General features: G+C 31.0%; 1 protein-coding gene across 1 annotated transcript; it reads right to left on the bottom strand.

The window, feature by feature from the left end:
• Window positions 1-11656: 11656 nt before the first annotated feature.
• Window positions 11657-13271, bottom strand: LOC115969245 (allene oxide synthase 3-like). The gene has a single exon (XM_031088852.1). The coding sequence runs from the start codon at window positions 13236-13238 to the stop codon at window positions 11754-11756; it is 1485 nt and encodes a 494-aa protein (XP_030944712.1). The 5' UTR covers window positions 13239-13271; the 3' UTR covers window positions 11657-11753.
• Window positions 13272-19173: the final 5902 nt, after the last annotated feature.

Genomic DNA, 19173 nt, shown 5'->3' with positions numbered 1-19173 from the left:
GATTTGGAAATGTATAATTGTTGTTTCGGGTAAGAGAGTAACTGGGTTATATATAGAGTGAGCGTTGGGGAACTGAGTCTGCCGTCCAGCGTTTCTGTGTTTCACATTTTCCACTTTTTTTTTTTCCCTCCTTGCGTAAACAGTAATCTCACATGGTTCACTGTAGAGGGGACAAAAATTTCTATTCAAATTCACATACTAAAAAATATTAAAAATGGGTCACACGATACTATTTACATATTTAAAAATTATTTTGCTACAGTGTTTTCAGTTTTCTGTTTTAGCAACAATAAGTTCAATCCAAACGGACCCAGAATTTTCGGGCCATCAATCAAAAATAAATTATTTTTATCAATTTATTCCACTATTTAACTTATTTTTATTACTATTTACAAGCTTACTGTACTTTTTAATATTATTTATTTTAATTAATATTTTTACTTTTATTTACAGTATTTTTAGCAAAAAAATTTCAATTTCTACAAAATAAACAAATTCCAAACAAAACCATAAAATATTAGATTGTGTTTATATTGGGCAGATTTTTTTTTTGTCTATTTATTTTATTATTTATAGACTTTTTATACTTTATGATACTATTTATAGTTCCCACTATCATAAATAGTACTAAAAACCGTTAATTTTGATAGTTTTTTAAACTCCAAAAAAACTGTTCTATGTAAAAAAATCAGTGAACCGTGATTGAACCATCCAAATTTGTAAACCGTGGATAGTTCTTGCGGTTCAGGATAGAGTTGAAAATAAATTTTTTTAAGAAAAAAAGGAAAGAAAAAGGTATTTACGGTACCCACCTCATAACCTCCAGGAAAAATAAATCAGTACAAAGAAAAAAAAAAATAGCAGTATAAGAGCATCTCCAACAGATTAGGCAAATTTTTGTACTGTTTGGAGAATGAACAATAACTTTTACCTTTTAGCTACCCACTTTTTCAAATACATTATCTATCCCATTCTCTATCTCATTTAAATATTATTTCTTCATTCATTATTTATTCTTTTTTTAACAACTACACATCTTCCAAAAATTTTTATTCAATACCTAATTATTATAATAGAAAAAAAAATATTTGAAGAATGAATAGTAGCCCATCAAACTTGATGAGCTACTATTCATGAGCATAAAAAATTTCATATATAGAAAGTTCATTGGAGACTTATTTTGTGAATTTACTCTCTATAATAGAGAAGATTTTGTGTTTAGCTCCCAAGTTGGAAATGCTATAACATCTAACTAAATCTCTGATAATGTGCCTCCACAAGTCGCCTGATGCGAGGGGTTCTGAAACTCTCACTGTTTTATTTTGTCTTCTTCTTCTTTTTCGGATAAGACCTCTTTGTTTTGTCTGATAAAGTGCCCGTTTGTTTCCACATTTTGAACCCAAAAAGGGCTTTTTGAAAAAAGCCAAACCAAAATATGCGTTTGGTTAAGCCCAAAACGCAACTTTTCGATAAAAGTTGCATTTTGGGCATAGACCAAAAATAAGGAGAAACGCGGAAATTTTTATGGACCCTCAGGGGTCCATAAATGAAAACGCGCAATGCGCGTTTTCGGTGGGTTACCGTTGCAAAATTAAAATTACGGAAATACCCATCAATTATTCAGTTCTCTCAGGCCCCTCATCTCTCATCTCTGCTCTCCTTTTGCACAACGCCTCCATCTTTTCTCTCTGCTTTGCTCTGCCCTCTCCGTAAGTCTCTCTGCTCTGCCCTCTCCGTGAGAAATCAACCCAAAGAATAGAGAAATCATAACCAACCCATACCCATGAGAAATCAACCCAAAGAACACAGAAAAATCATTACCCAAAACACAAACCACAATCCAAAAATACAAAAATCAAATAGCACAAACCCATGACCAAACAACCATAAACACATAGAAAGACAGAAAGAAAGAAGAAGAAGAGGAAGAAGAAGATGAAGACAAAGAAAGACCGAACCCATAGTGTTCAGTTCAGGTCGCGAGGCTTCTCAATTTTCAGTTTAGGTCCGCGAGCAATTTGCTTCATATAAGTCAAGAAGCGGAAGTGGAGATCTTTTGGAAATCAAGTGGAAAAAAAAAAAGAGAGAGAGAGAGACAGAGAAGAAATTGAGAGAGCCGAAGAGCTTTGGAATTCAGAGAGCCTTCTGGAAACAAACGGAAAAGGAAAAAGGAAAAAGGAAAGAATGAAAGAATGAGAGAGCCTTCTGGAAAGTGGAGGTGTGGGAAAAAGGAGAGGATGTGGACAAAATAGTGTACACGTGTGTGGTGGATCAAATACAAGAGAAAAAACAAAAAAGGAAAAGGTAACGTATAGAGGGAAAAAAAAGGAAAAGTATTAGAAATCACAATTTCAAAATATTACCACAATATTTTCACAATAAATTTTAAGTAATTAGCTAATATTGATGAGTAAAAATATAATTTCAGTAATTGGTTCAAATTAGAACTAGTAACAACTTTTTATATAAGATTTTGTTATGATTCCTGTGAAAGTACTGCAAAAAATATTGTGGATATAACACTTTTTGTTGAAAAATATAATTGTTAAGAATGAATAGAAAAAGAAAAATAAATATTAAAAAAGAATAAATTTGATTACAAAATAAAAATTAAAAAAGTGGATAGGCAAAAGATAAATGTCACTATTGATTGTCCAAACAGCACAAAAATTTGTCTAACCTGCTGGAGATGCTCTTATATATACATTGTCCTTTTTGGTAATTTACCCCTCAAACTGTCACTTTTATAAGTGCTAGCCAAACACTCAACTTTTTCAAAAAGTACTTTTTAACAGCTTTTACCAAACACTCAACTTTTTGAAAATGCACTTTTTCAATTATGCACTTTTTGAAAACTCCACTTTTTCATTATGCACTTTTACAAAAAATTGAACCAAACTCACCCAAAGCAGTATGTAGTACATAGCCTAGTAAAAAACGCCGACTGTCAAATCATATAACTATTGATGTTCTATATATTCATGCATTAGTGAATTACAGTACCAGACTAGTGTCCCATAATAGCACTACTACCACGGTACCTTAAGCTTCATCCATGTTAACATGTTCTTGATTTTTTTAATTTCCTCGGCAACCAAACGTATTATTTGAGGAAGAACATGAACATGTTCTTCATGATGACTGGAAAGAATATAATTTAAATATTTTTTTAATTTAATTAATTTAATTTCTTTTTAAAACAATTTTTTTTAATTTTTTTATTTAGTTAAAATTAATAAATAAATTTTTTTAATTTATAAGCTGACGTGGTATTTTTAATATTATTTTATTAGTCACGTCAGTATTTAATGTGTCAACAGTGGACTCCATTTGCCACATCAGCAATTTCTGTTAAATGAGTAACGGTAATGACCAAAATAGAACACGTTAATTGATTTAGGAACTAAAAGTGGTGAAATGAAAATGTAGGAACCAAAATGAAAAATATGAAAAATGTAAGGACTAAAGTGCATTTACGACTTTTAATAATACATTAGCAAAATCCTTTAATAATATTTTATACCAAATTTAAAACTGACAACAATGATTTATACTATTTGGTTTGGTTAGTGATTTAAGTAACTCAAGTACATTTTTTTAATAATTAGTAAATCAACTTTGACATTGTTATGCATTTAATTATATATTTGTTTATTTATTAATTTTGCTTTGAATTTAATTTTTTTTATTTATCATATGAAATTTGTGATATAAAAAATACATTTGAAATATAGATTTTTATATTTCTTTAGGGATTATTTTAGTCAAATTTTGTATTTATACTAATTTAATATATTTAAATAGTTATTAAATTAATTATGACATCATCACGGTTCGATCTTAGTTTGACTTTGGACCTCTCTTTTACGGTTCATTAAACAATTCGAGTCTGAAAATCATTTTTCACAGTACTATTTCAGCTGACTTTTAGTTTTATCTACAATACTTTCAACAAAAAGTTTATAATTTCAGATAAATAAACTATTTCCAAACAGACCTTTAATATATAGATGCACGTGGGCTAAACAATGCCTTGAATATTGGTGTGAATGATTACGAATTTAACTTCAAAATATAGCTCAAATTAAACCCTTTTTTTGGGTTAATAATAATACCTTACACTTATATTAGTTTAGATTTAATTTGTTATTTTTTAAAATTAGTTTAACAATATTCTCCCTCTATCCCAAATTATTGTCTTATTAGTCCTGTAATTCATTTTGGAATTTCTCAAAATTTTGTTATGTTTTTAAAATTAAAAGCTATTAATTTACTGAATGGTGACAGTCTTAAGTTTGGAAGACACTGTATATTTTTTCCATAGTGTTGCCAATTGATATAACCTTAATAGAAGCTTAAACATGTTTTGATCCTAGCCACTTTGAGATGTACATATATATTCTTGATTACCTTCTTGATATGTAGCTGATATTTCTACTATAACTGTTAAAATTATGCTTTAATCTTGATTTGGTGTACTTTACTTTCTATTGCATTCATCTCTTAAGTTGTATTGTAACTATTGTAATTTGATATTGTGGTTAACATAGTTCTATGGTGCATAGACTTATATTAAAAAATGATACATTATACTGTTTCACAATGTTAAAACAACGTTTTGTTTTATAGTTCTTTCAATAAAAAGAAAACTAATTGTTTGAAATAAATAGCAAAGGCTTGCAATACAAGAGGGGGAAAAAAAACCCTGCAATACAGAGATAGAGAAAAAAAAAAAAAAAACTTATGACACAGATATAGACCACCGTCCATTCCCTCGCTGGACTTAGACATTTTTATAGATTATGAAGATTACAAAAAAATTGGTTACAGTTTTGGGTCTTCACTGTAAATGAACGGAATTAAAAACAGTTATATGTAACTAATCTTAAAGATGTTGTTGGGATCAAATCAATATAATATTGAACATTGTGCAGATATTTAAGTTTCTGTTCTTAGCAATTTATTTTTGATGCTGTTGTTTTGTAATGAATATGTGTTGTTCATTCTGTTATGCGTGTTTGTTACCAGTGTTCTTAAAAAATTCTATCACGTATAACTTATTGGAAAATACAATTTTTAGCAACATTCTATGTAATTTTTATCTATTTGGATCACTACATCAATCTTTGGCATACACATCCAATTGAGGGTTCCCTAGCAGGTGTGTAAGTGATTCTGCTGATCACTGCTAAGTATATAAAAGATCTTATACTCTACTTATAAGTAGATTAAAGTTCTTTTGAGCTATCAGTGATGCTTTCTCTTTTTAACCAGTAACTTTATCAGTGTCACATACATTCCTTTAGACCATTTTAAACTTGGCAGATTTAAGGTGTTGTTAGTTTCATTAACGTTTGTAATATGCCATTACTAAAATTTAATTGTATTGTATAAACTACATGCCTATAATATAACTGACAAATACATAATTGATCTATCAACAAATATGCATAGAATATGCCTAAAATATAAATTGTATTGCATAAACAACAAATATAACTGAAATATTGGTTTGCCAAAAGGAATGATTATCGATTGTGGAAAATTCAAAGTGTGATGAACCTTATCCTTGTGATTATCAAAAATTTGTCGTTACGTCTCATTGAATATAAAAAAAAAAAAAAAAAAAAAAAAAAAAAAAAAATTCCTTCTTAAGATTTCAAATTTTCATCCCATAAAATTTGAATCATCCGCATTTTCTAATAAAGTTTGCTAAATTATAAATTAGAACCGTCATTTCTAACCAAAAATCCCCGCATTTCTACATCTAATCTACCAAACAATACCTGCTAAATAATAAAGCACAATCTTTCTTGTCCAAAGCATATTTTATGTCACTGTAATGAAAGTGAACCATACTCATGTGGAAGCACACAATATAATAAAATAAAAGTAAACCATCCACTGATGACAAATCACATAGCTCCCACAAATAAATTATACAAATTCAATCAAACTATACTCATCTAAGCTAGAAGATAGACAATACAAATAGCATTTCTTATACGCACAATTCATCAATGCACACAAACCACTCTTATGCCAATTATTTATAAGCACTTACAAGTAAAGCACCAATTGATAAGCCACATCATATAAGGTTTGCTGGCTTGCTCGACTGAAATTGTGCTTAATTATCATCTCCTCTTCCCCTCCTCCTTTCATCTGCTCTATCTTACCCCACCACTCATTCTCATCAACAAATATATATATATATATATATACACTGCTAAGTTTTGTTAATGAAATTTTCCGGTTAATAATATGAATTTAGACTTAACTGGGCCTTTTAAACATGAATAAACTCATAATTAATAATATCCGCATGGGCTACATACTAGTTTAAATAAATATTGATACAATGATCTCTAGAGATAAAATTTTGAGTAGAATAATTAAAATAGGAAAGATGAAGCGTCTTCCTTGTGCTGGTTGCAAGTGGCAAATTGGAGATTTGGATTCACGTTGGTAGAAAATGCAAGCTATAATAAGTGACTAAATTCTCACTATCAGCAAAATAATCTACTCCTTCTCAAAAAAATAAAAAAATAACCTACTCCAAACTTAAAGAAAAACCTTAAAAAAGAAAAGGAAAAACCTTTAATTCTCTCTCTCTCTCTCTCTCTCTCTCTCTCTCTCTCTCTCTCTCTCTCTCTCTCTCTCTCTATATATATATATATATATATATATATTGACACACACACATGCTACTTCAAGAACAAGTACTGATGTCTAGTCTATAGAGACCTAATAAGCATATTAGTCAACAATTATCTTATTTACCTTTTCTCTTTACTAAGTGGGAATTCCACATTAAAAGACACGCTCATAGTAAGAAAAAAGTATGCATATATGTAGCTTCTCAGGATCAAACACACACATAAATGGGAGAGATGATAAAATCTTAAAATAATATATATGGTGATTACAATAGTAACACCAAGACTTCAAAAAAAAAAAAAATCCAAATCTCAAATACACCCAAAATTTTTTTTCTCATAATTAACATTAGTACACGATGAAATAAGAATTTTGTTTTTATACCTAATTCTCTGGTCATGACATACAAAGTATACAAAGAGTATATATGTCAAATAAATTAGCTGCAACATTTTTTTTTTTTAATAAGCATGAAGTTCCTAAAGTCATCCTGAACGCTTGTAAGGATGATTGCATCATTGTATGCGCCTCTGTTTGATTTGACGAAGTTTTCAGGTTAAAAAAAGCATAGAAATCTCCTATGTCCGTGTAGGAGGTGACAAGCCTAAGTTACATTTTTACTAGCTGACTTTTCATGCCAACAGGCCCAACACTATTTAGGCTTTAGCATAACAAACTTTGGATTAGGCTTTGTTAAAAGAGGGGTGGCACTCAAAGCTCATCAATTTAAGATGTGAAAAAAAAAAAAAAAAATGCATCTCTATGGTCGGTGATTATATTTTCTCTTTCTTAGAGGGTTTGAAACCAAGTAGAATTACACTGTTTAGTGTCAATAAGAAAATCTTCGCCAATGATTAAATCTTGAAAGAAAGATTGGCAAGAAATAATTTTCAGCGTCATGATTTTGCAGCAAAACCCTTGACTTCAAACCTCATAAGGTTGACGAATAAAAGAGAAATGGTCTGTTATTGAATAATTTCTTGTGAATCACCTTGTTAAATATTTTAATAGGTAAGCGCTCCCACGTGAATGTTTAATTGCTTTAAAAAGCAAACGACCCAAAGATGGTAGGTGTTATATATGCTGCTTTTTAATAAAATCCAAACACATGCATAACTATATCAAACTTATTGTTCTTAAAAAAAAACAAACAAACAAACCAAAAAGTTTTTTTGTATTTTATTGACTAGTGTGTTTATTTGGAAACCTAGGTTTTACCCTATATTTTTTATATATATTATTTATTTTGTAATAAAATAAACAAACTAAAACCAACTGATCATCTCAAAATCTAAGTAATTTAATAATAAAAAATAAAAATAAAATAACATCCTTGATTAGTCTTTAGGTGATTTCTAGGTCTAGTTCCGTTTTGGTTAAGTTAGTTTTTATTATTTCTTTTTATTTTTTTATAATTAAAAAATTGTCTCTAAACAAATAAGAAGTTAAATTGTTTCACATAAACTAACATTAATTAACCTAATAAGGGTATAAATTATGTATAGTTTCTTAAGTGTTACCACCGCACACCTTTAGTGCAATGGTCACTCCACGAGTATAAGTGTTTGTAGAGTGTGGGAGGTAAAGACCGAGGTTAAGTCTCCAAGAGAGAGCTTCATACAAATATACACTTATATTATGCTAGAGTAAAATTCTATCTTGTATATATATAAAAAAAAAAAAAAGTGTTATATATTAATTCCCTCAATTGAATTGAAGCATATGGCTGTATTGAATTCAATTTTCTTGAAAAAGATAATATTGTTTGTGTTTAATTAATTAAACCATGCCTTTGAGTTCCCTCTCATAAGGACAAAAAACAAATATGCATTTGTATTAAGTTGGAGAATTTACTTTAGTTTTGCCCATAACTGCTTATTGATGAGGTGTTAATATTAAACATATTGAAGTGATTTTACTTCAATAATTTCTTACCCGGTTGAGAAAAAAAAAAGTTATTTAATTAGTTAGAACTTAGAATTACTCAAGTCAAAGAAAGAGTGGGAGGATATTACATTTATATCCCCTACTATGTCTCGTACATACGTAGGGTTAAGAAAAAAAGTGCAGAAAACAAAAACAGAACAGTAGCTAGTACCTTTCAAATTAGAAAATCTCTGTAGAGGGTTCTGGGAGAAGACAGGTGTACAAAGGGACTGTGTCCCGTGGGGTCAAGAAAGAGACTGAAGAAAAGATAACATAATAGAGAGAGAAAGAGGACTCGTTCGATAGAGGAGTTTAAGTAATGTTGTTTGTATATTTTTAAAATATGTGGATAAAAAAGTATATAAAAATACGTGTAATGTTGTTTAAAAAATGAAAACATATGTTTAAAATGTTTTACTAAATGGGCCCAAATTTCTTCAAAATTGAATCAAGAGAGAATTGTCAATGTCAGCATTTAGTATTTGTTGCTTGTGGGTTATGTTGAGAAGTTAAGTCATGTATCAACTTATAAACAACCATGGTTGTGGGTCCGAGAGTTCTGCAGTCCGGCCCAAACTCTATCTGGGCCCAGGGCCCGTGCCGAGGAGGTACCTTGCCGAAGACGAATGCTCGGCGGCCGAGGTAGCAAGGGGAACGGCTGAGAACTTACCCTGTCCTCGGCATTCCATAACTTCAGTGGGAAGACCAACACCCCGGTGTAGGCAATCCCCAAACAGCCCCCTCAAGGGGATGTGAACGGAATGGGGTCCATAGGGAAGCAGGGTGTGAACTCGGACCAAGGAAAGTGCGTCCCACCCCCTTCAGTAAATGCACCTACCAATACCCAGAGCGGGTTAATGAGAAAAGACGTTTGCAGGCGGTGCAAACGTCTTTCCATGCAACTAATAGAAAGTTAGACGGGATGGTTGATGGGATGGATACAGAAATAAGCTCCTGCCTGACCTACAAGTGGAGGGTCAGGATCAGCCAAGACGGACTATATAATAAAAAGGAAGGTGCACCGATAAGGGGGTTGGGAAAAATGGCCAGAAACCAGAGCCTCCCGGCCCACCTCCAGGAGAAAGACTCTAGGGGTGAAGGAAAACTTAAACTCGTACGAACACCGTGAAAACCCACCGCCTGTCAACCAGGGCCTAGCCTTCCAAACCCACGCTCTACAAGTGATATTGTTAAGGACCTTTTTACGTGCGAACCCGACACTGTTACAGTCCGTCACGAATCGCGTCCTTACAATGGTATAGAGGTCTGTTTGGATTGAACTTAATGTTGTTAAAATTGAAAATTGAAAACTGAAAACACTGTAGTAAAATAATTTTTAAATATGTAAATAGTACCGTAGGACTCATTTTTAATATTTTTATGAATAAAGTAGTTGTGGGTCCCATGAACAGTACTGCTACAGTATATAGATAGTACTGCTACAGTGTTAATTGTCCCTGCTTTCTGCAAAATGCGTGAAATGAAAAAAAAAAAAAAAAAAAGGAACGCAAACGCAAACACAAGTTTCAGCCGAATCCAAACGGCACCTATGAATCTACTACACCTTTGCAGGCTAGGGGCGGCTCCATAACATGGTTCGGGTGTTCATTTTAACTTCCTGACTTAAAATATATATATATATATATAAAATATTTTTGGAATATATTTTTTTGTCTGCCATAAATAAAAATTGAACACCCTAAAATATAGTTACAAAAACTAATAATTGTAAACACAATTACAAAAATCAATAAGTTGAGTAATAACAAAATTAATGTTGTGGACAACAAAAATACAACTAAAAATTTGAGTTGAGTTAAATTGTTAATAAAGTATTACTATAGACACGATAAATAATTAAAGAATTAAGAAAAAAAATATTTTTAATAGAGTAATGCTATGTACACAACAAATTTTTGTTGAGTTGAAATATACAACAACAAAAATTAGAGTTGAGTTGAATTTTTATTTTAATAGAAGAATATAGTAAAACTTTATGTATTTGTGTGTGTGTGTGTGTTTTGTGTGATGTCAATATATTTAAGTTCTTGTTTATTATATTTTGTATAATTTAATTCTTTAAAAACATCTGCATTAGCTAGTGCAAAAGGGTCTATCTAATTTAGCATAAAAACTTAATTTTTGTAGGTGATGCGGGTGGTTTTTGTGGTTGGTTGTGCAAAATTTGGCCCTTATGCCATTTTTACGGACTAATATGAATGTTCTTAATAACCATTCTAGAAAAAATTCCTAAATCCGCTACTACACCTTTGAGATGGGAATTGTTCTATATATATATATATATATATATATATATATATATATATATAAAGTTGTCTTTGTAGTTAATCATACTTCTTCAACAAGTACCAAGTACCAATCAACATGTGTTCCTTTTCTTTTCTTTTTCTTTTTCTTTTTCTTTTTTTTTTAAAAAAAAAGGTAGCAAGTTAACGACCTTCCAATGGATCTATTGTAACCTGTAAAGTTACATAAAAATATCATTCTTACATAGCTATACTCATAAATAAATTCTCAAACTTGAGATAAGATCATACTATTTTGTAAAACACAAACTATAATTTGTTCAAATGGTGCACAACTATTTTAAATTTCCACTTTTTTTTTTTAATAAATTAAAGTCCCACACTTATGTCCCTCAAACAATTACCAATTGCATATATAACAAATGGTACAAGACCTAATGCTCTTTTTAAACCTCACTTTCTTCTTATATACAGTTTTTATTTTAACACTACTTTTTTTCTATATAATTTTTTTTTCTCATTTTCAATAAATAAAGTAAATAAGCAAACAAAAAAAAAAAAAAAATCCAAACATACAATGGAAGAATTTATAATTGACGAAAATCAAATGCTTGATGCTTTGGCAAATGAAGTGAATTGGCTGAAGCAACAACATTCCCACCTCAATGTTTGAGATTCAAACCTTATCTCTCTCCTCCCACTATTTACCTAAAAACAATTTATCACAACTAACAATGACCAATTTTATATATAATAGTACAATAGTACTCAATTATTTTTTTAAACATTTTTTTTTTCTCAATTATAAGTACACATAACTTTCATCCAATTTCAACAAATAAATAAAATGAAATAATCCAAATACAAGTAATGAATAAAAGGATCTATAGTTGGCCAAGATTAAATACTCGTAGCCCTAGTCAACGAAGTGAATGTGGCTGATGATCCCAATGGCAGTGTTCCAGCGTCGATCGTAAACGTATCATAACGGAGGAAAAGCTCCACCAACATTACCCTAGACAACAGCAACACCAAATCTTTTCCTGGACACTGCTTATTCTCCACTGTAGGATCGTCAATCTCCCTCCCATTTGACCAATAAACATACTTCAAAAGCTTCTCTCCTTCCCCCACAAACCTATGGCCCACAAACTCCTCAGGATTCTCAAAAACCTTTGGATCTTTAGTAGCAAATGGTTGATATCCAAAGATCATCTCCCCTTTCTTGATCTCAAAAGCAGCATCATGGTTATTGACTACCAAATTTTCCTTTGCCTTACCGTATTGGAATGGAACTGGAGGCTCAATCCTTAGTGCTTCATAAACCACTGACTTAGTCAGCGTCATCTTATCCAACGCTGATAAAGTAACCCCACCTTCAGCTCTAACAATGGTCCTAATCTCATCACACAATTGACGGTGTAACTTTTCTCCTGCTAAGCCAACCCACTTGATCAAAGCAGGAAACAAAGTTTTCATTCCACCATAAGCATTGAAACCAGCCATAAATACTAAATTATGACAAGCTTCATTTCTTTTAATCCCACGTTGCTGAGCTTCGTCAAAGATGGAAGACGACATAGACTCATAAAATGCATTATAAAGCTTCTTATAGCTAGATTTAACGAGAAAAGGTGGTAATGGGATTGAATGGAGTAGTAAATCTTCAAGAAAGTTAAACAACTTTGGTAACCCCAGTGTCATCAATGGTGCAAGTTGAAAAAACATCCATATATCAAAGAGTATCGGACCCTTTGATCCGATACTTGTATCTAAAGGGTTTTGATCACAAAAGAGCCTAAACACAAAGTCAAAAGACATGCTATCACTAAGGGTATTGAAGTATGATTTGCCTTTGTCAGATACTTGGTCTTCAATGTTGATGAAAAGCTCAGACAAGCAGCTTCTGAAAAGTGGGATGAATTTATCATGACGAGAAGCAAGAATAGAGAAAAACAAGCCCTTAAGACGGGCATGTTTGGGTTCAGACGGGTCAAGAAAAGCACAAACACGATAACCACCAAAGTAAGCTGTGGAGGGCATGTAAGTACCATCTAAAACGTTTAGTTTTTGGACTTTGGAAGTATCAAAGAGGATGGGAAAGCTGATAGCATCAAGGAGAGCAATGACATTAGAGTTGGAGGATATGAATGGTCCTGGAGGCATGTTGGTTCGGAAGACAGTGGATTGGTATTCTTGAATTCGGGTTTGGAAGAAGGTATCTTTTCCTTGGCGGTAAAAGTAGTCAAGGCGATCTTTGATGGGACCAAAAAAGGGTAGGCCATAGTTGCCTGGGATGGGCTTTAAAGGGAGGTCTGTTGAAGGAGAGCCATTACTGGAAGAGGATTGGAGCTTGGAAGGAGATGAGGAAGAGTTTGAAGACATGGTTGGGCGATCTGGGATTGACCAGGTGTTGGGGATTTGGAAATGTATAATTGCTGTTTCGGGTAAGAGAGTAACTGGGTTATATATAGAATTTTCTGGCCATCAATCAAAAATAAATTATTTTTGTCAACTTATTCCACTATTTAACTTATTTTTATTACTATTTACGAGCTTACTGTACATTTTAGTACTATTCATTTTAATTAATATTTTTACTTTTATTTTTAGTATTTTCGGCAAAAAAATTTTAATTTCAACAAAATAAACAAATTCCAAACAAAACCATAAAATATTAGATTGTGTTTATATTGGGAAGATTTATTTTTTTCTATTTATTTTATTATTTATAGACTTTTTATAGTTTATGATACTATTTATAGTTCTCACTATCATAAATAGTACCAAAAACTGTTAACTTTGACGGTTTTTTAAACTCCAAAAAAACTGTTCTATGTAAAAAAATCAGTGAACCATGATTGAACAATCCAAATTTGTAAAACGTGGATAGTTCTTGCGGTTCAAGATAGAGTTGAAAATAATTTTTTTTAAGAAAAAGAGGAAAGAAAAAGGTATTTACGGTACCCACCTCATAACCTCCAGGAAAAATAAATCAGTACAAAGAAAAAAAGAAAATAGGAGTATAAGAGCATCTCCAGCAGATTAGGCAAATTTTTGTACTATTTGGAGAATGAACAATGACTTTTACTTTTTAGCTACCCACTTTTTCAAATACATTCTCTATCCCATTCTCTATCTCATTTAAATATTATTTCTTCATTCATTATTTATTCTTTTTTTAACAACTACACATCTTCCAACATTTTTTATTCAATACCTAATTATTATAATTAAAAAAAAAAAATTTGAAGAATGAACAGTAGCCCATCAAACTTGATGAGCTACTATTCATGAGTCAAAAAAAATTTTGGGTATAGAGAGTTCATTGGAGACTTATTTTATGGATTTACTCTCTATAATAGAGAAGATTTTGTGTTTAGCTCTCCAGTTAGAAATGATATAACATCTAACTAAATCTCTGATAATTTGCCTCCACAAGTCGCCTGATGCGAGGGGTTCTGAAACTCCCACTGTTTTGTTTAGTCTTCTTCTTCTTTTTTGGATAAGACCTCTTTGTTTTGTCTGATAAAGCAGTACGTAGTACATAGCCTAGTAAAAAACGTCGACTGTCAAATCATATAACTATTGATATTCTATGTGCCCGTTTGGTTTCAGCTAAAACTTGCGTTCACGTTTTGTGTTTTACTCTTTTTTTTTTTTTTCCTGCACGGTTTCTGCTTTAGGGGGACAAGAGTACTGTTCACACACTGTTAAGCACTATTCATACATTGTTTGGCACTGTTTACGGATTAAAAAATATTAAAAATGGGTCCCACGATACTATTCACACATTTAAAAATAATTTTGCTACAGTGTTTTCAGTTTTCAATTTTCAGTTTCAGTAACAATAAGTTCAATCCAAACGGACCCTATATATTCATGCATTAGTGAATTACAGTACCAGACTAGTGTCCCATAATAGCACTACTACCACAATACCTTAAGCTTCATCCCTGTTGACATGTTCTTGATTTTTTTAATTTCCTCGGCAACCAGACATATTATTTGAGGAAGAACATGAACATGTTCTTCATGATGACTGGAAAGAATATAATGTAAAGATTTTTTTTTAATTTAATTAATTTTATTTCTTTTTAAAACAATTTGTTTTTAATTTTTGTATTTAGTTAAAATTAATAAATAATTTTTTTTAATTTATAAGCTGACGTGACATTTTTAATATTATTTTATTAGTCACGTCAGCATTTAATGTGTTAATAGTGGACTCCATTTGCCACATCAGCAATTTCTGTTAAGTGAGTAACGGTAATGACCAAAATAGAACGCGTTAATTGTTTTAGGAACTAAAAGTGGTGAAATGAAAATGTAAGGACTAAAATGAAAAATATGAAAAATGTAAGAACTAAAAGTGTATTTACGCCTTTTAATAATACATTAGCAAAATCCTTTAATAATATTTTATACCATATTTAAAACTGACAACAATGATTTATACTATTTGGTTTGGTTAGTGATTTAAGTAAATCAAGTACGTTTTTTAATAATCAGTAAATCAACTTTGACATTGTTATGCATTTAATTATATATTTGTTTATTTATTAATTTTGCTTTCAATTTAATTTTTTTTATTTATCCTATGAAAGTTGTGATATAAAAAATACATTTGAAATATAGATTTTTATATTTCTTTAGGGATTATTTTAGTCAAATTTTGTATTTATATTAATTTAATATATTTAAATAGTTATTAAAATAATTATGACGTCATCACGGTTCGACCTTAGTTTGACTTTGGACCTCTCTTTTACGGTTCATTAAACAATTCGAGTCTGAAAATCATGTTTCACAGTACTATTTCAGCTGACTTTTAGTTTTATCTACAATACTTTCAGCAAAAAATTTACAATTTCAGATAAATAAACTATTTCCAAACAGACCTTTAATATATAGATGCACGTGGGCTAAACAATGCCTTGAATATTGGTGTGAATGATTACGAATTTAACTTCAAAATATAGCTCAAATTAAACCCTTTTTTTTTTGGGTTAATAATAATACCTTACACTTATATTAGTTTAGATTTAATTTGTTATTTTTTAAAATTAGTTTAACAATATTCTCCCTCTGTCCCAAATTATTGCCTTATTAGTCCTGTATTTCATTTTGGAATTTCTCAAAATTTTGTTATGTTTTTAAAATTAAAAGCTATTAATTTACTGAATTTCCTATTATGTCCTTACCAAGCACAAATGCTTTAAACGATAATTTTTTATTTTGGAAATACGTGTGGGTGAAAAAGTGTGTGAAAATACATGTAATGTTGTTTAAATACTGAAAACTGTTGTTTAAATACTTATAACAAACGGGCCCTAAACTTCTGACGTCTATTTTTTATGATAACTTTTTATCATTAGATCAAGATACCAATTGATTTTTGGTGTAGAAGGAAGATTAAACTCCAAATTTCTTATTCAATCATTAAAAACTTTACCAATTAAGCTAAATACACGTAATTTTGTTTTCAAATGTGGACTACGAGCAAAGTGAAGACTGAGTATACAGTAAAAAACAACGGGTGACGCTCTTTATTAAATGTTTATTACCACGTGGCTTACCTCACTCACTCTCTCTTATAAATCACATTCATTTCACAAACGCGAAATTAGGTCACAAACTCGACTGTGTCAATGTGTGTCAAATAAATTTATTGAATAGGTCGAAAAATATTAAAATACTAAAAAAAAAACACAGACAGAAAAAACATTTTGATTCCATCGAATAAAAAAAGAGAAAGAGAAAGAGAAAGAAAACGCACCCATCCATTTTTTTTGTTGGTTTTTCCAATTCGTCTATATTTTTATCCCTCGCTTCATGTCGCTTTTTGGCGGTTTTAAGGCTTTTCGGTTTCGAACATTCTATATGTTGATGAATATTATTTATATCTATCCATTAATTATAATCTTCCTTCTCAAAATTTAAAAAAAAAAAAAAAAAAAAAAAAAAGTAATCTAATCCAATTATTACAAAGCCCTAATTTATGATCTTGAATTGTGTTTAGGCTAGAATTTTAGAAGTCTCACCTGACCTTCAACAAAGGTGGCTGGAGAATGAGAAAATGCTATGACCTACGCTTCTACTTTCGTCCTTATACAGTACAATGATGGTGGGAAATCTAAATTTGTACTATTCAAACAAGCATTAAAAAAGTTACCTGCTAAATTTGCTACTGTCTTATAATAAATGAGCTTTAAAGTTTAAACCCATGTGAAACATATTCTTTATAATCTTTTTAGTTTTTACAAGTCAATATTATAATTGAAGTCTTAGAAAGGTATGCAATTAGCAAAGTGTTTGAGATAGGACACGTGTATGAAGTCTTGCATAGTGCAACCAAGCATTTCTTCCCCAGTTCGGATACAATCAACTTCACAACTGTGTAGTGAAAACAATGTCACTGGTGACACCTTACGAAAGTGATGTATTACAAATCATTATTTGTCACGGTTCCCCTTTCCAATGTGTCTTTAGAAATATTATCGGAGCATTGTTATCATGCGATTAATTATAAAAATGAAGATGAATAAAAGTATAAATCTCTCCCTGAATGATGTACGTTAAGTAGACTAAGTACATTGCATTTGATAAGACCTGAGAGTTTGACGATGTAAATGAAATGCATGTTTTCCTTCACAAGTCATTGTTTTGAACCTTTCAAGACATGATATTTCGACAGCTCCAAATGGCATAAGGTTAGAGCCTATGGAAACTAGACATCTAGAGTTTTCCAAAGACACCAAATTTGAAGAAATCTGAGCTCCCGAAGACTTCCAAACAGCAACCCAAAAAACCAGTGGCGGAGCCACTTGATGACCAAGGGGGGCCTGGGCCCCCCAAAGTTTTTGCAAAAATTAATTAATTTTTTTGAAAATATCTTAAATAATTTGATAATTTTAAATAACTTTATTATTTTGGCCCTCCATACCTAATAATATACATATATATTTAAGAAAGTCTAAAAGTAAATATAATTTTTATTTAAATAAAATACAATCTATAAATACATGTGTAAACAAATTATAATAATTAAACATTCATTATCTTTAAAATGAACATATAGGAATTTTAACAATTATCTCAACAAATAAAAGGGAAAAAATTGAGTTATGAAGTATTGTATATTACTATTTTACATTTCATACAAAAAAAAAAAAAATATATATATATATATATATATAGATGGCCCTCCCAAAGATAAATTCCTAGCTCCGCCATTGCAAAAAACATCACTAGGCATTCTAAGAACCCAACGTAATTTTTGGCTCATTTGTCTTTGGTCAGAGAAAGTAATTAGATACAAAAAATTTCATACTCGATATGTGATGCTCCAATTTGATTGATTGTGTGATGTGTGTGGATGTGTGATGAGTCTCAAATCAGGTATTTACTAAGTTGAACTAAGCTTTATTAACAACTACAAGAAACCTCAATTGCGACTAGTCCTTTTGAGGTATAGCGCAGATGTGGCTAGCGTTTTTCCTTGGGTCGTTATATATGGTATCAGAGCCGACCCGGTAACCCCATGTGGGCTCAGAGACACTACCCCACAAAGTGAGTTCTAACGAGGACGAGGACGTTAGAGATTTAAGTGGGAGAGATTGTGATGCCCCAATTTGATTGATTGTATGATGTGTGTGGGTGTGTGATGAGTCCCACATCAGGTATTTACTGGGTTGAACTAGACTTTATTAACAACTACAAGGAGTCTCAATTGCGATTAATCCTTTTGAAGTATAGCGCAGATGTGGCTAGCGCTCAACTACAAGGAGTCTCAATGTAGAAAAATATTGTGAAATTTTTTGTATTTATAGCCTTTCTCCATTGGTTATCATGAATCTATGGCACTTCGTGTTTAATTGTCAACCAAAGAAAAGTCGCCAAAAGTTACTTTGGATAACCTTATAAAACTATTTAAAAGAGGCACGTTCGAGTTACGTAATACAATTTTTTATTGAATTCATTATTCAAACATTGACATTAGCGATCAATAAAACATTTTCTTCATTTTTTTGTTGAGACGTTAACACTAGTGATTAATCTAATACTGCAAATTGTTCTTCACGTAGTCTCAGCCCAAAAAAAAAAAGAAAAAAGTTATTAGTATATTTTTAGTTCTGGTCAAAAAGTTTTTTTTTTTTTTTAAATGATTAGTCGAATAATCACGTGTACATCTTAGTTTAAATATTGATACAACCAGTAATAAAATATGCATAACCACCACCTACTAATTAGGATTTCTATGCATATAGGAGATGCTCCAGACATCCTTGCTTCTACGTAGGTTGACATTGACAAATTC

The sequence above is a fragment of the Quercus lobata genome, chromosome 11 (assembly GCF_001633185.2).
Source record: "Quercus lobata isolate SW786 chromosome 11, ValleyOak3.0 Primary Assembly, whole genome shotgun sequence".
Taxonomy (NCBI): Eukaryota; Viridiplantae; Streptophyta; class Magnoliopsida; order Fagales; family Fagaceae; genus Quercus; species Quercus lobata.
This window is presented reverse-complemented; position numbering and strand designations above follow the sequence as displayed.

Coding starts and splice junctions, on each gene's coding strand:
- LOC115969245 (XM_031088852.1), bottom strand. CDS start 13,238: ATGTCTTCAAACTCTTCCTCATCTCCTTCCAAGCTCCAATCCTCTTCC.